The 23,467-nt window shown below is 47.3% G+C and overlaps 1 protein-coding gene across 1 annotated transcript; it reads left to right on the top strand.

The window, feature by feature from the left end:
- The first annotated feature begins 10,609 nt into the window (after nt 1-10,609).
- Nucleotides 10,610-22,926, top strand: CX3CR1 (C-X3-C motif chemokine receptor 1). Its single transcript, XM_057706294.1, has 2 exons — nt 10,610-10,675; nt 21,838-22,926. The coding sequence occupies exon 2, from the start codon at nt 21,847-21,849 to the stop codon at nt 22,924-22,926; it is 1,080 nt and encodes a 359-aa protein (XP_057562277.1). The 5' UTR covers nt 10,610-10,675; nt 21,838-21,846.
- The last annotated feature ends 541 nt before the right edge of the window (nt 22,927-23,467 follow it).

Here is a 23,467-nt window from a genome sequence, read left to right as displayed (position 1 = left end):
TCTGGATTTGCATCCTGGGCTCTGAGGTTTTCCCTTACTTTTCTGCCACATCAGTCATTTATTTTAAAAGGTGTTTTTAAATAATTATCCAGTATCTTAGGTGTTCTGTACCAGGCGGGTACCCCGAGACTTTCTCATTGGCTATATTACCTGGAAATTCTCTTTCTCCTTTTTTTTTTCTCTACCTCTTTCTTTCTTTTCCTCAGCCCACTATCATTTATCCCTCCCAGGATTTGATGTAGGTGTGTCTCTGGAAAGCCTCCAGACTGAATCTTTGGGACTCAAAGTTCTGCACCCCTGCCCCCAGCCCCAGCTCAGGGCTCCATGTAGTGTATTTACAAGAGAATTTGATAAATCTGCTAGAACTGGGTGGTCAGGCAAAGAACAGGCAAGCACACTAGATGTATAGCCTGGAGAGGTCCTAGGGAGGACGTGGTCCCTCCCATTTCATCATGTTGAGTGGGAAACAGGTGCACACGCGTGGGCTCGGCCCTCCAGCCAGCCAGCCCTGTTCCTCACACAGAGTTAGAGGGAGAGTTGAAAGAATGATGCAAAAGCATTTTGAAAATAGCTGTCCATGGCCAGGGATGGTCAACTTACATATGACTCTGATTCGCTGTGCAGGGAAGACGCAGGGTATGCCCTTTGGTCACAGTGAGGCTGCAAATGACATCATCCATGAGACCCAGCGTCAGCCTATATGCCCGATACGTGGTGTTCAGAATTGGTTACCTGGCAAATGGAGGGTCAGGGGAAAAGCAGCTGCAAATAAAGACAGAGAAGAATGAGCAGTTTCACGAATCATCTGTGTGCCAGCTGCCTGCCTTTCTAAAGGTCTGTCTGACGGTTCCTCCAGCCTGGGGGTCACCTGAGCAGGTATCATTCTGGGGTCTGGTCACCCACAGTGTGGTGTCTTCAAAGACCACCCTTGGGATGGGCATCCTAGGTGCACAGCTGAATTCAAGGACTCTCAAAACAATTCAGGCAGCTTTTCCATGGGGGCCTTGAGCGAAAAATCCATTCTGAACAGGATGGAGTCTTGGCCCCCTTGTCCAGCTGCCGTGCCCCTTGCCCTGAATGTGAGTGGCTCCTGGATGTTCCCTAGGGCTCCGGAGAGAGTGGCCTGGCAGACCTCATGATCTCATGCTTTTCCTCCCCACTGGGCCTTTCAACGTTTGTCCCTCCTCCCTCATCTATCTCAGCTTCCCTCTGTCTTCAGCAGATTTCTTGTCTACTCTTGTGCTTTACCATTTTCCTTGTCTTTGGCAAACTCGATGAGTCAATGTCACTGTCATCCCTGTGTGTTTTGGTGTGAGGCAGAAGCCTAGCGAAGCAGGGCTTGAGGTGTGCACCCATCGGGTTAAAAGAGGTGCATGACTTCAGGTCTGCCTGAGAAGGGCTCCCGCTTGTGCAGGGGCAGAAGGGGCGCTGGGTAAATGCATTAGCTCTTCTCCTGAATGTTCCCTCAGAGCATCCCTTCCAGCCTTTCTCAAGCAGAAGTCCTTTCAAGGCAAGCATTTTCTCTCCTGAAGCCAGGCTTTCCCTCACTCTTGCTCCTGGCAAACTGATTTTCTGCCAGCCTATCTGTCTGTCTCTGCACCTGAGCGCTCTCCTCACTGGCTCCTTCTCCCTGAGAGAGGGCGAGGTGAGTGGAGCCTCAGAACAGGGTGCAGCCCCCAGGTCTCTGCCTGGAGAGGAGGGAGGGCAACACCTGCTAAGTCCACTTGGCCTTGTCTGGCTTCTGGACTCTTCTGAGAAAAAGTGCTTCCTGCTCCCACTCTTCTATCTGGTGGGAAGGAGGCCTAAGCTTGAGGTCCAGGGCCTCCCTGCCCTTGCACCCAGTGCTTGTGCCCACTAGCCGTCTGGCCCCCTGGGTCATCTCCCCTTGGCCCTGCGAGGGGGTCCCCAAGACGAGCACAAACACTTTGAGATCTTTAGGGCTTGGATACTGCTTCCCAAGAAGCATGGGATCTCCCAGAGAACAGGGCCAAGCTAGGCTTGACGGGGTGACCACCACATCCCTGAGATGGAAACTGGAAGGGGGCCAGCCCTTGGCGAGGAGGAATGCCCCAGGTGTGGGAACTCCCCAGGCCCAGCTTCTGCCCCGTGAGGCACTCACCACGTGGTGACCCTGGGCAGTGGCTGCCCCTCCCAAGCTGGTGTGACGTTCCACAGCGTGAGGGTGACGGCAGCTCCTGCCGGGGGGCCGCCACAGGAAGTGATGACAAGGTAAACGTGCAGCTGTCCGCGTCAGTCGGTCACAATGTTCCTGTGAAAAACCTCCAACAAGACAAATGTTAGTTTCTGGTCTGCAACTTTCTCTCTCTACAGGAATGGAAAAGTGTTCTATCTTTAAAAGTCAGAGCCTTGAGAATGGGCTATCCTGTGTATTTCAGGCTACAGGCAACATTCTTAACTGGAAGCAAAAGCAATAGAACACAAAGGTTAAAGTAAAAGAAACATCTGATATGGAGTCAGGTTTGCCCTTCCCTGTCACAAGGGGACCATGTTGGCACCAGGACACGGCACTCAGTCCCTGCCCTCATGATGCTTCTGTTTAATGAGCAGACAGACATCAAACACACGCCACACCCAAGAGGGTGGTGGTGACGTGGGACGGGTCCTGTGAAAAGGAAATAAAGGACTGAGAATTGACAGGGTGGGGGACCTAACACAGCTGAGAGGGTCAGGGGGCCTCTGTGTAGAAATCTTTTGCCACCTACAGAGACAGCCAAGTATGGAGGGGAGGGGAGAGGAGGGGCCAAGACCAGGAAAAGCTTGGAGTCTTAGGAACTGAAGCAAGTTCGTAGCCACTGGAGTGTACTGTAACCTGAGTTTAAACTAAGGGATCCTGCCAACTAAGGAAAACATTCTGTTCCTTTGTTTCCCTGTCACCAGGCTGCAGGAACGTTTCCCTCTGCCCATTTGGCAGAGAGACAAAGCCTTAAGGTCACCTCTCCACCCCCAACCCCACTCTACCACTGGCCACCTCCAACCCCTCACAGAGAGTGGGACAGCTTGTCTGCCTTGTTGGACAGCTCTGAGGAGTGTCTGGCTTCCATCAGATGTCATAAGCATATTAACCAGGACCAAATTAGATCATTGCCTTCGAATAGCATCTAACAACAATAGCCACATACATAATTTTCTAGTACTGATTTCAAAAGTAAAGAGAAACAAGTAAAATTAATGTTAATAAAATAGTTTATTAGACCCAGTACCTCTAAAATATTATCATTTCAATATAAAATTAACATAAACATTATGAATGAGATATAGTACATTCTTTTTTTTTTTCATGCTGTCTTCAAAAATCTGGTAAAATATTTTATACTTAATATGATGGTGCAATTGAGACTAGCCATGTCCCCAGTGCTCCACAGCCACATGTGGCCCGTGCCTGCTACACTGGACAGTGCAGCTCTAGACACTGCAATTTTGAAACCACAGCTCCCCAGAGAGACTGGCTCACCAGCACAGGCTTCTGTCATCTGCCAGAGAAGCTTCAGAAGAATACTCAGGGAGGCAGCCAGCACGTACAGCAACTTGTATGCGACTACAAGTAGGGTGCTCCCTACTCCAGGGAGATGCAGCCAGGGTAAGTCATAAGCTTGGCCTGGAACATGGCCTAGACCTCCCCTCTGGCACCCATCAAACACCCCTCCCCAGGACCCTGAGTCTGCCCTCATTCATCTTGCCAATACCTTTTTTTTTTCTCCCCAAAGAACTGAGTGTAACTGGTCTTTTTTTCTTTCTTTCTGTCTTTCTGTTTTTTAAAGCTTCCACAGGTATTATTACCTGCAGATGCTGAAAGAGGATAACAGAGCCAGTGTGATGTGGTAGAAAGAACACTGCCCAAGGCACCAGAGAAGACAGAATCCAGTTCCTGCCCATCTTTTACCAGACCTGTGGTCCGAAGTGAGTCAGACGTGTCAGTACAGTGCGGAAAGGAAGAGCTCTGATACCAAAGTCAGAGGGCAGCTCTAGGTCCTGAACTGCACCCTTTTCTATGCCTTCACATCCTCTTCTATAATGGGAACAGTACCAGTGCTGTTTGAGAATTAAACAAGGTAACAATTGCAAAGCACTTAGCACAGAGCTTGGCACATGGTAAACATTAATAACTAGGATTACGATTATTAAATGTTTTACCTGTTATTATGTTTGCACCTCTGTTTCCTTGGTTGTAAAATGGAGATAATCATGCCTCATGAACCTGCTTTACAGGGTTCTGTAAGGCCTACAAGAAATAAAGAATGCGAAAACAATTTATACAACTGCAAAGCCCTTTGTCAAGTCCAAAAATGACTCTTCAGTCCCACAGCCTAGCTGGGGGTCTGACTTTAAACAGCGTTTACAAATTCAGAGTTGGGAAGGGGAGTCGGTGCAACAGCCATAGCTCCAGCCCTGGATGATATGTGGCCTAAATGCCCAGCTTCAGCACTCTTTTCCTGGGTAAACCCTGACTTCAGCTCTGTTTTATCATCTCTATGAGGGGCTGAGAACACCCAGATCACAGGCCAACAGACGGAGGGTCAGTTGAGCCCCTGCCTGTGGTGTGCCTGGCACAGGGCCTGCTTGACTCGGGGCCCTGGGGGCACCTTGCTGCCCGCACCTGCCTCAGCCAGGCCTGGGCCAGCAGTCCCTGTGACAACCACAAGGGGGAGCCTCAAGCCTTCCGGTTTGGAAATGGTTCCCCAACCCCACCATCAACAACCCCTCCATTCCCCGTTCCCCCTCATCTGCTTTTCTCTCAGGGCCAGGAGGAAAGCCCTTTCGGAAGGAGTGATGGTTGTCCACCTTGAGTCTGCCCAGAGACGTCTGCTTTGGGTTCTGCCACGTGCAGAGAAACAGCCACACACTGCATGTATGTAAATTTCTCACCTGCGGTGGACTTCCTGCCCACCCGCCTCAACCGACTAGCTGAGTGGCCTGGAGTGACTCTAACCTCCTTAGGCCTCAGTTTCCTGCCCTGAAAGGGAGCTAGTGCATGTGGGAGAGCTTTGTAAACCATGGCCTGAGCTGCATATGCAGTCATGGCCACGCTTTTCCTTGTCCTCATTCTGGGGGCTCGACCATATCAGCTTCCCTAACACAGGAAAAGAGGGAAAACTCTCCTGCTGGCTGCCTGACTGTTAAGTTCCCACCTGAACATCAGAGCTGCTCAGACAGGGCCATTCCACAACAACAAAAAGACTAGCCCCACCCTCCCGCACACACACCTGGACCAACAGGGGTTGGTGATTGCTGCCCTGTTACCAGGGACAACCCTAGCCGATTTTAATACTCTCATCCTCCAGGTAAAATTTATTAGACTCCTAGTCACTGAATTCCCCTGCTTCTTGACAGCAGCTGCTCTGGAACTAACCCTGCCTCCTGGATCCCTCCAGAGACTCATCCAGCCCAGGCGCAGATCCTTTAAGTCCCTCCCTACCCACTTCCACTCAAGAATCCTTACTGAGGGAGCACCTGGGATGGAACAGGACCGCAGAGAGTGAAGAGGGTGCTAAGGGGACAGGCAGCTGTGTGTCATCAAAGCCTCAGAGACCCCAGGATTAGGGGGCACATTGAGCAGCCCCCCAACATGTGAGGCCCGTCACCCACCCTCTCAACTCTGTACAGCTTGGTCCTTCTGGCCTGACCTCCCACGTGAATGCTTCCACCAAAACCTCCTAGAAAAAGAATGTTCCTTCCTCCAGGTGTCCCCAGAACACATATTTTTATGACCTGCTTGCCTTGAATAGTACTTCTTCACTTCCTGAGGGCCCACAATGTTCCAAACACTGTATGTTGCGCTTTACATGCGTCCTTGCTAACCCTCACACCATCCTTGCCACATGACTTATCAGCCTGATTTTTCACAATAAGGGAACTTGGGCTCAGAGAAATAACTCGACTGAGGCCAGACAGCCTGAGTGGCAGGGTCAGGATCTGAACGAGGACAATGTGACTCAGAATCATTGTGGGCCTGCAGGTTCTTCACAAAACTGTAACCCAAAGGCTTGCCAGTTTCACCGGCACATACCACTCCCTCCTAAGAATGCAACTGCTGCAGGTTTTTTTTTTTGTCAACAAAGCCATGTGTTTTGAGTAAAATCGAGAGGCCTCCCACAGCCAAAGGTTGTCCTCTAGGCCGGGCTGTGCATGCTGACTGGCTGCCCAGCCTGAAGCTCTGGGCCTTGGGGAGTGCTGGGGAGAGGCGGAGACACCAGGAGGGGGAAGACAGTGCTCGATGGACAGAGGCAAGACAGACCTGTCCTCCTGATAACCGTTGATTGCTCAGTGTTCCCTGAGCTGTCTCTTTTTGCAACCTCGAAGCGTGGAAGCCAAACTGAGATCAAGACCGTGGAGGGATCAGGTAGAGACCCTGCCCTGTTCATCTTCATGTCACAAGCAACCAGCCCTGTTCACAGGGTATGGCCTTTAGGAGGTGCTTCATAAATACCTGATGAGGGAGTGAGTGAGCAAGTGTCAGGATGGTGATGCTATTATACGTACAAAAGTGCAATGCAGAATAGCGGTGGTTACCAAACGCTACTTAAGAGTTAGCCTGCAAAAGAAGACTTGTTTTGAAATAAAGGGACATTTTTGTTTTAGTTTGCAAATGAGCCTGTAGGACTTCTGCCTCATCCTATTGAGATTTAGAAATAATTCAACCCAAATGAGACTCCTGGAGAAGAATGACAGACACATTTTCTTTTTGTTTGTTTCAAAATTTTTTCCCAGTATTTATTTTCAGCTTTATTGACTATAATTGACATATAATATTATGTAAGTTTAAGTGTAAATGTGTAAGTTATTGTGCACTATGATTTGATACACGTATACATGACAAAATATTTACCATAATAAGATTAGTTAAAGCATCCTTCACCCTGTTCCCAAGTCCAAGCTTGTACTGCTCCCCACATAAAAGGCCAATACATTAAGAGAAAAGCTGTTGGGACAAGGAATAGTGACTTTATTTGGAAAGCCAGCAGACAAAGAAGATGGCACACCAGTGTCCCATAGAACCATCTTACCTGCGTGAGAACTCAGAGTTCTTTTATACTAAAAGGGGATGGGTGTGGCTGGTTGTTGCAGACTTCTTGGTGCTGGCCAGACCCCAGGAAGGGTTGTGATAATCCTTTGTTCTCACAGCTGCGTACACAGGTCTGGTCAGGATGTTCCTCCAAGAAGACAATTGTTATTTCCTGTTCTGCATCTTTTTATCTCTATATGAATGGAAAAGTGTTACACTTTTAAAGGTCAAGCTGGGGAGGCAAAGCCTTGAGAAAGGGCTACTATGTATATTTCAGGCCATAAGCATCATTCTTTTACAAAGGTGCATAGCCAGCATAACTAAGCATAGCAAACAGAACACAAAGGTGAGAGGGAAAGGAATAGATCCAATATGGTGTCAGGTTTGTTCTTCTCCTTTACAGTTCCCCTCTGTCAATGTCTGTCCCGCAATCTTCTAGGAAAAGGGGTGAGGACCACTCTGGATACTTGCTGCTGAATATGGGCAATGGAGTGATTGTGTAATGGAATTGGTCAGCTTGGGGCTGGAAGTATACCCAAGTCCCAGCCTGGGCGTGAACAGTTTGCATTATGAGGACAGGGATCCCCTTTTTATGGCCCTGTCACAACACTTAGACAAGCACTTGAACGTATAAACTTGGAATAAGGATACCCACAATGCTCTGGCCTATACTATCTTTATATCTTGAAAGAGGGTTATTTCCCACCTTTGGCCACATTTGGAATAGCTTTATTAAAGCACTTCCTTTCCAACAAGTGGCTATCACCAGTGTAGTGAAACAAAAGAAAAGGGCAAGAGTCATCATTACTTCTCTGGTAAGAGGCTTGACTTGAGACAGCAACTTAAGATCTTCTAATGTCTCACAAGCCAAGTCTATTTTTCTTCATCCCATCCAGTTTCTGGAGGAACAAGTTCTACTTGGGTGTGGTGAATCCACAGTCTTATCCCAGCTAATCTATCAGGAGAGCGAGTGCAGCACCTTGTATGGTCCTGTCCACTTAGCAGCAAGTCGATGTCCAGGTCCTTGTTCTCTCCAGGTTTTGAGGAGGACTCAATCCCCACCTGGAGGTGGTGCAGTACCACCTTATTTGGGTAGGTGGACCTATTGGAAGCAAACTCATGAACAGAGGTCAATATAGTGCCTAAGTCTTAACATAGTTGGTGACTGCTAGGTCCTTTAAGACATCTACAGATTTTCCAGCCCAGGCAGATACCTGGAACGGCCTACCACACAATATTCCTGAAGGGCTTACTTCTGGGAGCCACTCTAATCCACGGTAGGGCAACTGGCAAGGCTTTATTCCAAGTAGTCTCCTGACATGTATTAGCAATGCTCTCTTTCAACACATGATTCAGGGCTTCCTAGGTGGTGCAGTGGTTAAGAATCCGCCTGCCAATGCAGGGGACACAGGTTCGATCCCTGCTCCAGGAAGATTCCTTAAGGGAAAAAAAAAAAAAAAAAAATTCAACACGTGATTCCTTTTCTGTTTTTCCTGCTGATTGTGGTCTTCAGGATGAATGTAGTTTCCAACAATATGCAATGCTTTAGATACCTGTTGGGTTATACTGGAGACCGAAGCAGGCCCATCGTCACTTTGAAGTGACGGCAATCCAACTTGGGGAATTCATTCCTTAAGGAAGCCTTTAACTACTTAAGAGGTTTTTTCTGTCTGGCTGGGATATGCTTCCACTCAATCTGAAAAAGTGTCCACAGGAAACTTCCTGGTGGTCCAGTGGTTAGGACTTCGTGCTTCCACTGCTGGGGACCCAGGTTCAATCCCTGGTCGCAGAACTAAGATCCCATATGCTATGCGGCACAACCAAAAAAAAAAAAAAGAAGAAGAAAAAGAAAGTGTCCACAAACACGAACAAGTATCTGAAGTTTTCTACAGCTTGAGGCATTTGACTAAAAGTCTACCTGCCAGTTCTCAGTGGGGCAGGCTCCTCTAGACTGCATTCCCACCTGGGGGTGTCTAGCAGCAGTCTTTAGATTATTTTTAGCACAAATTTTAGCCTGGCCAAAGGCAGGGAAAGGTGGCCTGACACGGAGGCCAGGGAGAGACTAAGAAAGGAAAGCCTGTAAGCCAACTTCCTCAAACGCCAGCAGGTCACCCAACCTGTAGCACTGCAGTCCCACCCACATCTGGTCCTGGCTGGTGAGTCCATGTCGGGGATGAGGAGGAGTCTTGGTGGGAGCTTACAGGACAGCCCCATCCTCAGGGACGACAGGGGACCAGGGGGCACGCTGGGCACAGGCTGTGAGAAGGGCAGTGGGCAGCCAGGGAAGGCCTTGCTTGGGGGGAGCGGGGCGTGGGGTCACTGATCACTCAGTCAACACGTGTGCTGAGGGCCCACCAGTGCCAGACCCTGACTAGGCCCTGGGATAGGGACGGATCAGGAGAAAGCTTCACCTTGAACATGGCTCAAGCAGGTAAGGAAGTGGTGGGAAGGCAGTGCAGCCGAGGTAGCTGAGGTACAAGTTACAGTAAGAGAACAAGCTGGCCAGGGCAGGGAGCAGGAGAACGGCCTGGACGTCCGGGCCCAGCCGGACACTACATCCTGCTGGAGCAGCCTGGGCCACTGCCCATCTGATATGGAACTTGGGCTTGACTGCAGGGTGTAGGGAACCACTAAATGCCTTGAAGGAGGGAGGTGAGGGGAAACATAATTATTAAGCATCTATCAGGTGCCAGGCATTCTGTGCTTTCTGTGCCATTGCCTCTCAGACTCAATGTGTTTACCAATCTCCTAAGAATGTCATTAAAATGCAGAGTCTCTACATTCCAAGTCTTGTCATAACCTCTAATGGAAAAGAATATGAAAAAGAATATATGTGTGTGTGTGTGTGTGTATGTGTGTGTATAACTGAATCAATTTGCTGTACACCTAAAATACTGTAAATCAACTATACTTCAATAGAAAAAAATTTTTTTTAAATAAAACAATATAGGCATACCATAGAGATATTGTGAGTTTGGTCCCAGATCACCACAATAAAACAGATATCACAATAAAGCGAGTCACATGAAAAAATAAAAAATAAAAAAAAATAAAGATACATAGAGATGAATTTTCTTTATAACAAAATCTATAAGGCATCAAAAAAATGCAGTCTAATTCAAGAGGCCTAGGGTGGGGGCCTGAGGTGCTGCATTTCTGATAAGCTCCCAGCTGGGATCACATTTTGAGGAGACATGCTGTAGCTCATTTAATCTGCACCCCAATGCTCTCCAGTGAGTATTATGGGATCCCCTTTATTGGCAGGAAAACTGAGGCTCAGTTTCTGGGCTTGCCTGAAGGCACAACATTAAAGAGAACTACACGGTTCCCTGCCCTCCACCCATGTGAGGGAGATGACACAGCCCCAAGCTGTCACTCCCTCCAAGCCTCTCTTGGTCTGCCCCAGGCGTGGGTCTTCCTGGTCTGTGACTTCAGACCCTCCCGTCGCAGCTGGCCTCCAGCCTAGAGTTTCTGACTTGCCTGCGGCAGCATCTGAAGATAGTCTACCTCACAGGAAACCAGATACTATTGGCTAACTTTGCAAATAAAGATGCCCTCAGAGGGAGGGAAAGGGAAATACTCTCTGTCAGAGTCTGCATGGGACAGGGCGGCTGATTGGCACATCCAGAAGTTCCCTTCCCAGGTCCAGCCCAGGTAGGCGCAGAGGACTCGTTCAGTATCTGTGGGCACACTGGGTTGGGCACTGTGGTCAGAGGTCAAAGTGGGTTAATCATGCTGGTTTGCATTACCTGTCAGCAAGGGAGACCATTTTCTGGAGGATGCTGCAGCTTCAATGTCCACGGGGCTTGGGCGGGAATGGGCGGTCAGTGATTAGACCATTTATGATGTGCTTAACATGGTAGAATACGATTAGAAGTGTTAGTAATTACATTTCAGGGGCATGGAGAAATGCTCATGAAAAAAGCATCATTTAAAATCACATCTGCAAACTCTTATATATAGAATGGATAAACAACAAGGTCCTACTGTAGAGCACAGGGAACTATATTCAATATCTTGTGATAAACCATAATGGAAAAGAATATGTATATGCATATTATATATATATAATATACACGTAAATACATGAATCACTTTGCTATACAGTAGAAATTAAAGCATTGTAAATCAATTGTACTTCAATACATTTTTTTAAAGGGTAAAATTGTATCTGGATGACATTGAGGAATTACGGTTAACTTTCTGAGGTGAGAAATAGTATCAAAGTCATCAGCAGCAGCATCGTCTCTTCTTTTTTGTTTTGGCCGTGCCTCACAGCTTGCAGGATCTCAGTTCCCAACCCAGGGACTGAACCCCGGCCAGGGCAGTGAAAGCGCAGTGTCCTAACCAATGGACTGCCAGGAAACTCCCTATTATTTTTAAAAATAATCTTATTTTTTTCTTTCTTATTCTTTTAGAGACTCACACTTAACTGTTTATGGGTGAAATGTTATGACGTCTGGATTTAGCTTTAAATAATCCAGTAGGGCATGAAGTGGGGAGTAGATAAAATACTGATCATTAGTTATTAATTGTAGAAGCTGGGTGATGAGTGCATGGAGGGTCCCTCTGCTTTTATACATTTGGAAATTGCATAATAAAAAGTTTTAAAAATAGTATTTGCATTTTAAATATAAATATGCTCAACATGATAATATTACAATATGCATAAAGATTGGATGGAAAAAGCTAAAAGCTAGCTGTGGTTGGTTCTGGGAAGTTGGATTGTAGATAGTTTTGAGGTTTTTTTTTGCTTTTTCTTCCACACTTTTTTGTGCCAACTGCATTTTTTTTTTTCCCCCGCCGTACCATGCAGTAAGTGGGATCTTAGTTCTCCTGACCAGGGATCAAACCTCGCCCCCTGCAGTGGAGTGCAGTCTTAACCACTGGGCCAAGAGGGAAGTCCCACCATCTGTACTGTTTATAATGAGCATCTATTGCATTTATAATGAAAACTATTTTAATAACAAATTACTGACACATTTTGTTGTTCAACACTGATGTATGATGTTATCATTATGAGGACATTTGGGCTCAGAAGGTTTGTGTCACTGGAAAACATCAACTTCAGAAAGAAAATATGAGTGGACACACATGTGGATGAATTGTGACTCTTGGTAGGGAAGAAAACCTATACCACATCTCTTTAAATATCTATCCAGGCCCTCTTTGTCTTTTTCCTTAAACCTGTGTGCATTGGGAAACATAACACACTCAAAGGTCAACAGCTTATAAATTAATCTCCCACCTAACCACCATCCAGGCAGCAGCAGAGAACCAGGCCAGCCGCCCCCAGCCTCCCTCGAGTCCCTTCCTGATCACCACCCCTGTTGTCCTAGAAATCACCCCAATCCTGACTTTTATGGTCATTGCTTCCTTCCCTGTCCTTGTAGTTTTACCTCCTATATATTCATTCCTAAACAATATGGACTATCTTTGCCTGTTTCTGATGCTCACATATGTAGATTCATACAGGAGGTCTGCTTTTTGGTTTGCATTTTAAAAATGCACTCATACTGGGACTTGCCTGGAGGTCCAGTGGTTAAGACTCCGAGCTCCCAATGCAGGGGGCACAGGTTTGTTCCACGATGGGGAACTAAGATCCCATGTGCTGCATGGCGTGGCCAAAAAAATAAATAAATGCATTCATACTGTAGGAGATGTAGATGCACACACACAAGTGTTCATGACAGCATTGTTCACAGTGGCCTCAAACTGAAAGCCACCCCGGGGTGCATCGACATAGAATAGATAATAATCGTGGGACACTCACACAGTGCAATCCTATTCAGCAATGACAATGGAGAGACCACAGCCACAGCAATAGCATGGATGAGATACTACCAGAAATACTGAGATGAATTTACAGATAAATGCAACATTGTCCCGTATCCACATGGCAGTTATCAAATGCATCTCCACCTGACACAATTTCTGTTACCATGAACAAAAATTATCGCGTTGCCATCAGTCAGTTGTAAATTAGCTCAGACAGTGAAAGGGGGAGATGGCCCCAAAGGGTGTGCTAGACAGGACACCCAGTAAAGGGATTTTTTGGCTTTTGAAGTCTTTTCTATTGTTCCTTATAGATCCTCAGCATGGAATTTGAGGCCCCTCTGTTTACCCCTCTTCTGCCTTCTCTCTGCATCCTTTCCTGAGCCCTCCACTCAGACTAAAGTGGACTTTCCTGAAACCTCCAGGGACAGGTTGGCCCCTCCTAATCCCGCCATCCTCACTTCCTCCTGTTTCTGCATAGCCCCTCATACCCTCTCCACCTCGCCGTGGCCCCAGGAAACCCCCTTATGCTCAGACCCTCAGTGTCTTTGGCTTCAAACTACACATCCCCCCCATTCCCACCGCCATCTTTGTCAACCTGGAAGACCCTCCCAGCCTTTAAGACTCAGCTTAAATGGTCCGATCCTTGGGTTTCCCATCACTTTTCTTATACTCTGTTACTAAACAATACAAAAAAATCCACAGAGACTACATCTTAGACATTTTTACCTCCACAGACTTAAGCACAGTGCCTACTGTTGGGGAAACAGAATGAAAAACAAAATCTCCGATCCAGAAAACCCTCTCCACAAAGGCTGTAGAGAAAGAAAACTCTTTCATTACTGAATAAGCATTAAATGTGATGTGCGTCACAGGCCATCCACTGCGAGATAGTAAAGACACAAAAAAACTCACCCTGGTATACGACCAGTCACAACCCCTTATACATACGTTCTCAAGATACACAATAACTGGTGCTCAAGTAAGGGAACATGACAGTCACACACAGTTCATCCCAAGTTCACCATGGTCATAAGGGTCACCATCTGCATTAGCTGGTTGGCTTTATCCAGAGGAGAAACAAATTTCTCATCTCTTTATGATTAGAGGTAGTTGTGTAACTTGGAGCCAGGTTCCCACCCAAGTCAGGCTCCTGCCCTCCCCCTGGGACTGGGAGTCTGGGCACCTCAATGTTTGCATTTCAAAGAGATGGCTCCTGGCTCTAAAGCTGACAGAGGAAATGATCACATTTTCTAAAGGATATATATCCACATTTCAAAGAGGAAAGAAGGCACTCACAATTACACGTTTTCTAAAGTAAATGCTCTACGAAAAAGAAGGCAAGGGGACTCCTGTCCCTTATTTTCAACAGGGAGAACTAAGCCTCTTATTTTTCATTTTTACTTGTCCTTACACCAGCGTGTGGTAAAGAAACTTAATAGATGTTGGCTTAATCAAAAATTAATTAATAAGCAAGTCCATCTCTCCTTCAGTTATTAAATAAGGAAAGTCATCAAGCATTTCCTTTCTAAATTTCACAGTTTACTTTGGCAGAGATAATAAATATCAGGAAGGACTTTGAGGAGGAAAGCAGAGGGAGGTGTGTCAAACCAAGAACAAAGGCAGGTTCTGTGAAGGGGTGGCTCACCCATGAGCGGAGGGGCCTCGCCCCATGTACGGTTTTCTCCTGTTACTCGTCTTGGCTTGGGATGTGTGTTTGGCCCATATGAAATGCTGGCGGATGGGTCATGCCAAGTTATTTTCGGTGGATTCTGCTGCAAGAATAGAGAGTCACTCAACTTACTTGCGTGGAGGATGGGGTGCAAGTTGTAAACTGTGCCCACTGCTCCTCAGCATGGAATTCAAGGTCTGTCCATCTGCCCCTCTTCTGCCTTTTCGGCCTTGCTCTCTCTGCATCCTAAGGAGGGTCTTTTATAAAAATAGCTGTCATCGTAAGTTGGAAAACCATCAGGTCCTTAAAACTCAGTGGCCCAAGTAGCCAGGGGTATGGGCTTGGGGCCAGACTGAGAACCTTCCTACATAGCCCAAGGTGAACTCCAGATTTGTGAGGACTCAAAATTAACTGATTCAGCGCTCTGTCTCCAAACAGAACCTTACCTGAATGCTGGCTGCCTGCAAGCCCAGAAGCTTCTCAGGCTGCTGAGCAGCCACTCTGTGGACAGGCAGCCACTCTGTGGACAGGCGGCCACACGTCCCCTGACCCAGGACTCATGCTGCTAGTTAAGACTGTTTGTTTCCTTCTGTTCGGTCCTTGTTGGAAAATTGAGCATCCAGAGCTGGCCAGGCCCTCAGAGATGGTCCGGTCCAGGGCTTTCATTACATACAAGAAACTGAGACAGAGCTGGGAGGGAGCTGCCCAGGGTCTGCCAGCCAATTTTGGGGTGTGTAGACCCCTATGAAGTACACGGCTCTGAAGAGCATCAGTGTGTATTTGAAGGCAGGAAATAAGCTGACCCTTTAGCCTTCAGCCTTTTCTTCTCCAGAGAAAAGGATTCCAATTTCTTCACCACCATTGTTGACAGCTAGATTCTGGGGGTCTGGCAGTTAGGACCACTTAGTCACGGCTGGAGAGGCAAATCATATCCCCTCCGTTTCCCACCTGCCATTTCACTGAGGGAGAGCCTTCTGGGTCCTGAGTCTAGAAGGAGAAACCCAGGAATATTGTTCAGGCCACATCATGAATCTTATGCTTTAAAGGGGGGTCACCTCTACTGTTTTTCAGTTCTCGTTTTAGAGACATGGCCTGCAGTAATGTGCAGAATTCCCCTCCAAGAGGAAAAGCACGGTGCAGGGCAGGGAGCACGGCTTTGTGAAGAGATGCATCTGGGTTGAAATCCTGGCTCTGTTGCTCCTTTGGACAAGTTACCCAAATCTTTCTGAGCCACTGGTGCTTATTTTGCAAGTGGGCATAGTTATTTCCCATGAGGTGCTGTGCTGAGAATTAAACGGGGTCTGTGTCTGAAGCATGGCACTTAGCAGGTACCCAGGAACGGCAGCCTTCTCTCCTTCTAAACTGGGGCCTTCTTCTTCTTCTTTTAAATTAATTAATTAATCATTTATTTATTTACTGACTGTGTTGGGTCTTCATTGCTGCACACGGGCTTTCTCTAGTTGTGGAGATCAGGGGCTACACTTCATTGCTGTGCTCGGGCTTCTCATTGTGGTGGCTTCTCTTGTTGCAGAGCAGGGGCTCTAGGCATGCACGCTTCAGTAGTTGTGGCACCCAGGCTCAACAGTTGTGGCTCGCAGGCTCTAGGGCGCAGGCTCAGTAGTTGTGGTGCACCGGCTTAGTTGCTCTGAGGTACGTGGGAGCTTCCCAGACCAGGGATTGAACCCGTGTCCCCTGCATTGGCAGCTGGATTCTTAACCACTGCAACACCAGGGAAGTCCCTAAACTGGGGCTTTCTGAGGATAACCTCAGAAAGAACCTAGGACCTCAAGAGACAGTGGCACCCCCACGAGGAAAGTTGGGATCAGGGATCAAGCAATTCCTGAATTTTGTTTGGTCCAAAGAAAAAAAATTAAGCCTCGCAATTGGCATTAGACTGAACCTCAAACCTGCCTGTACTCAAGAGCCTAAAATGCTACAAAAAGAGAGCAAGGAAGGTAAACAAACAAACAAGACTCACTGGATCTAGAAAACAGAAAGCAGCATGTGAAGCCAAAAGAGAGGGGGAAGCAACACAAAAAGGACGTTGAGGAGAAGAAAGTGGATGGGGGCCACCTAATGAGAGGGGAAGTGTAGAAAAGGGAAGCTGATTGGAAACAGTGGGTAATGGTGACCAAGAAAAAAAAAAAAGTTAAAAAATAAGTGAGCAGGCCTAAGAAAAGGAAGTGCCCGGAGGAAGTAGAACAAGATGGGCAGTAGGGTGTCTTTTTGGGTTTTTGGGGTTTTTTTGTTTTTTAGTAAATTTATTTATTTATTTAATTTTTGGCTGTGTTGGGTCTTTGTTGCTGTGCGCAGGGTTTCTCTAGTTGTGGCGAGTGGGGGCTACTCTTTGTTGCAGTGCCTGGGCTTCTCACTGCTGTGGCTTCTCTTGTTGCAGATCACGGGCTCTAGGTGCACGGGCTTCAGTATATGTGGCACGCAGGCTCAACAGTTGTGGCTTGCAGGCTCTAGAGCGCAGGCTCAGTAGTTGTGGCACACAGGCTTAGTTGCTCTGAGGCATGTGGGATCTTCCTGGACCAGGGCTCGAACCTGTGTCTCCTGCATTGGCAGCTGGATTCTTAACCACTGCACCACCAGGGAAGTCCTGGCCGGGTGTTGTTTTTTTGTTTTTTTTTTTAATTTATTATTTTTTGGGGGGTACACCAAGTTCAATCATCTGTTTTTTTTTTTTAATTTTTTTTTATTTTTTATTTTTTTGGGGGTACACCAGGTTCAATCATCTGTTTTTATACACATATCCCCGTATTCCCTCCCTTCCTTGACTCCCCCCCCTCGAGTCCCCCCCACCCTCCCCATCCCAGTCCTCTAAGGCATCTTCCATCCTCGAGTTGGACTCCCTTTGTTATACAACAACTTCCCACTGGCTATCTATTTTACAGTTGGTACTATATATATGTCTGTGCTACTCTCTCACTTCGTCTCAGCTTCCCCTTCACCCCCCTCCCCCCCAAACCTCGAGTTCTCCAGTCCATTCTCTGCACCTGTGTCCTTGTTCTTGTCTTGTCACTGAGTTCATCAGTACCATTTTTAGATTCTGTGTATGTGAGTTAGCGTACAATATTTGTCTCTTTCTGACTTACTTCACTCTGTATGACAAACTGTAGGTCTATCCACCTCATTACATATAGCTCCACCTCATCCCTTTTTATAGCTGAGTAATATTCCATTGTATATATATGCCACATCTTCTTTATCCATTCATTTTTTGATGGGCATTTAGGTTGCTTCCATGTCCTGGCTATTGTAGATAGTGCTGCAATAAACATTATGGTACATGTTTCTTTTGGGATTATGGTTTTCTTTGGGTATATGCCCAGTAGTGGGATTACTGGATCATATGGTAGTTCTATTTGTAGTTTTTTAAGGAACCTCCAAACTGTTTTCCATAGTGGCTGTACCAACTTACAGTCCCACCAACAGTGCAGGAGAGTTCCCTTTTCTCCACACCCTCTCCAATATTTGTTGTTTCCAGATTTTGTGATGATGGCCATTCTGATCGGTGTGAGGTGATACCTCATTGTGGCTTTGACTTGCATTTCTCTGATGATGAGTGATGTTGAGCATCTTTTCATGTGTTTGTTGGCCATCTGTATGTCTTCTTTGGAGAAATGTCTATTTAGGTCTTCTGCCCATTTGTGGATTGGGTTATTTGCTTTTTTGGTATTAAGCTGCATGAGCTGCTTGTATATTTTGGAGGTTAATCCTTTGTCCATTGTTTCATGGGCAACTATTTTTTCCCATTCTGAGTGTTGTCTCCTTGTCTTGTTTATGGTTTCTTTCGCTGTGCAAAAGCTTTTAAGTTTCATGAGGTCCCATTTGTTTATTCTTGATTTTATTTCCATGATTCTAGGAGGTGGGTCAAAAAGGATCTTGCTTTGATGGATGTCATAGAGTGTTCTACCTATGTTTTCCTCTAGGAGTTTTATAGTGTCTGGCCTTACATGTAGGTCTTTAATCCATTTTGAGTTTATTTTTGTGTATGGTTTTAGGAAGTGTTCTAATTTCATTCTTTTACATGTTGCTGTCCAATTTTCCCAGCACCACTTATTGAAGAGGCTGTCTTTTTTTCCATTGTATATTCGTGCCTCCTTTGTCAAAGATAAGGTGCCCATATGTGTTTGGGCTTACTTCTGAGTTCTCTGTTCTATTCCATTGGTCTTCCTTTCTACTTTTGTGCCAGTGGCCGGGTGTTTTTTAAAGCAGGTTCTACAAAATTCATTTCTACTTGGGTTTGAAACCCACGTGCATTCAAAGCTCAGCTTCTAGGTTCAGCCCAGGCTCTCCCAGCTCAGCACCATTTAGTAAAACATTGACTTAACAGAACAGAAGGTGAGGAGGCCTGAGGACAGCTGGCGGGACCTGTGCAGAGCAGTCTCAGTTAGTGCCGTGGGACCTTTGTTAGTGCTTCACCCCATCACCCATCCTTCCCCTTGCAACCCTGTCTATGTGAACCTCACTTAGTAAATGCTGCGAAGGCTTATTTCATTGGATTCTTGCGCTTGGTTACTGGTGCCCTCTGGGGTCAGGAGGCCAGTGTGCAGCCTGCGTGAAAGCCAATTGACCCCTGGCAGCCCTCTGACCCCTAGGCACTGGCCCTGGTCTTCTCTGCTACCAGGAGGCCCTATCTTCAGGCTCCTGGCTCAATCCTAGGACATCTCAGAGGACCCAGAAATAAAAGGTCCACGCAGCTCATGACCACCTTTCCTGAAAAGGTGCTTGGATAAAGTTATCAAGTTCTAGACACTTCATATTATTATCTATTTAATTCTCTCCACAATTCTGAAAGGAAAGCTCTGTATTTAATTCACTACCCAGCTGAAGGGCTCCAAGGATATTCATGATGGGGAGGTGCGGCAAGGGCTTGGAAAACGCCAGGATGTCAGAAATAAACAGGGGGCAGGTAGCAAGGAGGTCCCCAGTCCCTCCCCTCTCCTTGCTGGATGCCTGGCTCAGGGCTGCCAAGTGTGTGCCCATCCCCTCCTGGCCCACCTCCCCGCTCTTCCCACTCAATGACCTAGAGACACCTGCCTGAAGATTTGTAGGAGGTCCTTGTGTGTGAGGCATGGTGCTAAGAGTGGAAATCAAACCCACCACGTGCAAATTTGGCAAAGATCAAGCCAATCCAAAAGCACCGAGTTCCTGGGCTTCAGGATTGAACATAGGCCCAAAAGAGATGCAAAACCATTTTTATTGTCCTTGGACTCCTCTTGAGGTCAACTCTGCCAGCTCCTGACACTGGGTGGGGGTGGGAGGAAAGGGGTATAGTCCCAGCATCCCCCATTTAGGACTACAAGGGCTTGACTGTTTCTGCTTCTACACAGCTGCCTGTCTGGGAAGATGGGCTCCAGCAACAAGCCACCTGCACCAAGCGGCCACGCCCTGCCTCCCCGCATCTCAGCCGAGCCATTTGAAGCTGACATTTATGTCACTCAAAATTGGTTGCACATAAGCCATTGTAAACAGTTCAACTTAACTTTTATTAAGGTTATAGCCACCTCTCTGAAAAAAAGGGCATTGCAGCTGAAAGCAAAGAAAGCACACACTTCCCTTCCCTGGGGCTGAGAACGCCATCCCAGTCTGAGACAGCTCAGGTCAGAAGGCCTTGGGCCACTTTGTCCGGAAGAGTCTGGGTGAGATGCAGAGCTGGGCCAGGACACCAAGCAGAGGCTGGGAAGGGAGAAGCAAAGCCCTGGCTGGGTGGGCCCTCACCTCAGCAGAGACACCATTTTGGTAACCCAGCATAAAAAGGATGTAGTGGGGTGTGGAAACTCCCTTGGTTAAAGAAGCGTGAGCTTTGGTTTTAGCTGCGCTGAGCGGGAGGCAGTGACAACCAGGAGCTGTGTGCTGAGGTTTCTGAGGCCTGTCTTGTGGTATCACAAGGAACAGGAGGGGGCCCCAGGGGACCAGGGCATAAGGGCTCCCCTTGCAGCCTCTGGAGTGAGTCCTGGCTGGGAGAATAGGGGAAGCATGAGTGTCACTTCCCAACCTGAGCAGAAATGTCTTGTCTTTCCATTTATGTCCAGAAAGAAACAGGAAAAGAACAATGGCAGAGGCCAGGCCACAGTGAAGTACAGGGCTGGCAATTAGGAGATTAATTAGCCCCCAGGACCCAGGGCAGCAGGCTAACTGAGCATGGTCCTCCAGCTGGGATCCATTAGCCCTTTCATAACTGCAAAGGCCTGGATGATGGCGACACTCCCTCTTGGAGTTGTAGGATGACTGACCATCCCAATTGGCTTAGAACTGAGGGACTTCCGACATGTGAGACTTTCAGTGCTAAAACCAGAAGAGTCCTGGCAAATCAAGGCAAGGTAATCACCCTAGAGTGTTCGCCTCTATGTCTTATCCTTTAAGGAAGAGAAAGACTTGTTGGTTCCAAGAGGGAGAGGAAAAGAAATGGCTCTCAAAAACAAAGACGAGGCTCTGGGTGCAGGTCTGCCCAGGGCTCCACAGTGTCTGAGACCTCTCTCTTCAGTCTTCATGCAGGAGAAGTGAGGGTCCAGGGGGTGGAGAGGTGGGAGAAAGGAAGCGGGTGGAGAATGACGTTGAAGAAGTTTGGACTGGAAGTGTGAGTGACAACGCCCCCTACCACCCCACCCCTCTCCTCCCGGCTCCCTGGTGGTCCTCTCTCCCCCATCCACACCCTGGTCAAGCTAGCTACCTTTCAGATAGACTTCTGAAAATCAAAGAAAAAATGATTCGTCTCTTGGACTTCCTAGGTGGCGCAGTGGTTAAGAATCCACCTGCCAATGCAGGGGACACGGGTTCGAGGCCTGCTCTGGGAAGATTCCACATGCCACGCAGCAACGAAGCCCATGTGCCACAACTATTGAGCCTGTGCTCTAGAGCCCGTGAGCCACAACTATTGAAGCCCACGTGCCGCAACTACTGAAGCCCACGTGCCTAGGGCCTGTGCTCCACAATAAGAGAAGCCACTACAATGAGGAGCCTGCGCACCACAATGAAGAGTAGCCCCCGCTCGCAGCAACTAGAGAGCCCGTGTGCAGCAACGAAGACCCAGTGCAGCCAATAAATAAATAAATTAATTTTAAAAAAAAAGATCCATCTCATACTTCACAAGGCTTAGATTCAAACACTAACTGAGCCATTTACTGCATAATTTCTGGCAAGTCACTGAGCCTCTCAGAGACTGGTTTCCTCTCTGTCAAAGGGGTCTGTTATAGGCTCCATCACAGAGATTAAACAAGACAGCATGCATGACACGGGGAAATGTCTTGCTTAGACACCCAACCAAATGTTTGTTTCTTCCAGTCTGCCTATGTAAGGGGCAGAATTCCAACTTTGTTTCTCTGAGAACGAGTGTCATGACTTGTCTTCCTTTCTCACCCAGGTGCTCACCATGTCCACCACGTCCTCCTGGTCTGAAGCAACTTCAGAGTTCCAGTATGATGACAGTTCAGAAGCCTGTGTCACTGGGGACATCGTGGACTTGGGAACTGTCTTCCTGCCCATACTCTACTCCCTTGTCTTTGCCTTTGGCCTGGTGGGAAATTTGCTGGTGGTGTTTGCCCTCAGCAACAGCCAGAAGTCCAAGAGCATCACTGACATTTACCTCCTGAACCTGGCCTTGTCTGACCTGCTCTTTGTAGCCACCTTGCCCTTTTGGACTCACTATCTTGTAAACGAGCAAGGCCTTCACAATGCCGTGTGCAAACTCACCACTGCCTTCTTCTTCATCGGGTTTTTTGGAGGCATATTCTTCATCACCATCATCAGCATCGACAGGTACCTGGCCATTGTCCTGGCCGCCAACTCTATGAACAACCGAACCGTACAGCATGGCGTCACCATCAGCCTTGGCGTCTGGGCAGCTGCCATCTTGGTGGCCGCACCCCAGTTCATGTTCACCAAACAGAAGGGAAATGAATGTCTCGGTGACTACCCCGAGGTCCTGCAGGAAATCTGGCCTGTGCTCCGCAACATAGAAGTAACTTTTCTGGGCTTCCTGCTCCCCCTGCTCACTATGAGTTACTGTTACTTCAGAATCATGCGGACACTGTTTTCCTGCAAGAACCACAAGAAAGCTAAAGCCATGAGGCTGATCTTTCTGGTGGTCATTGTGTTTTTCCTCTTCTGGACACCGTACAACGTCATGATTTTCTTAGAGACACTCAATCTCTATAACTTCTTTCCCAGCTGTGACACGAAGAGGGATGTGAAGTTGGCCCTCAATGTGACTGAGACAATTGCATTTACCCACTGTTGCCTTAATCCCTTTATCTATGCATTTGCTGGAGAGAAGTTCAGAAGATACCTTTACCACTTGTATAGGAAATGCCTGGCTGTCCTGTGTGGCCATCCCACGCACGTCAGTTTCTCCTCATCCCTGTCTGAATCACAAAGAAGCAGGCGAGAAAGTGTTCTCAGCAGCAATTTTACTCATTACACCAGCGATGGAAATACACCCTATCTTCTCTGAAAGCCTTGTCCCTCCAGCAAGCCTGGAGTTCCTGAGTCTGACACTGAATAATGAGGACAGACTTTTAAGTTTCTTACAAGCAAGAAACACTGGGCCCAATGCCCAAAAGCAATCCTGAAAGTATTTTTGAGAATTGTGCTCAAAATTGGAATGATAAAGGATAGGCACGTGTTTTACTGCCAATGTCAGGACTTTCTACTTTACAAATGACAGAAATTCAACTCAGATTAATTTACCCTGAAATGAGGCAGTATCATTCACACTGTAGCATGGGCAAGGGGATGGCAAATCCTCAGAGTGAGTGAAAACCAGAGATTGAATCTAGCTAGAATTTCCTCTCTCTGACTCTCAAATCTCTGAGTGGTAACAGAAATCCCAGACTCACGTAATGCAGCTTTGTCATCAGAGAGGGAATGAGACCTATATCCCAAGGTCAAAATTCCCAGGTAAGGGCTCTGATTGCCCAAGTTTGTATGAGATGCTCATCCCTGGACCAAGTGGTAGTATCCACAGAGAAGACATAGGTAAGACAGCAACATCC

Source organism: Hippopotamus amphibius, chromosome 13, assembly GCF_030028045.1.
Source record: "Hippopotamus amphibius kiboko isolate mHipAmp2 chromosome 13, mHipAmp2.hap2, whole genome shotgun sequence".
In the NCBI taxonomy this organism is placed as follows: Eukaryota; Metazoa; Chordata; class Mammalia; order Artiodactyla; family Hippopotamidae; genus Hippopotamus; species Hippopotamus amphibius.
Note: the sequence above shows the minus strand (reverse complement) of the source record. Positions and strands in the feature narration are given on the sequence as shown.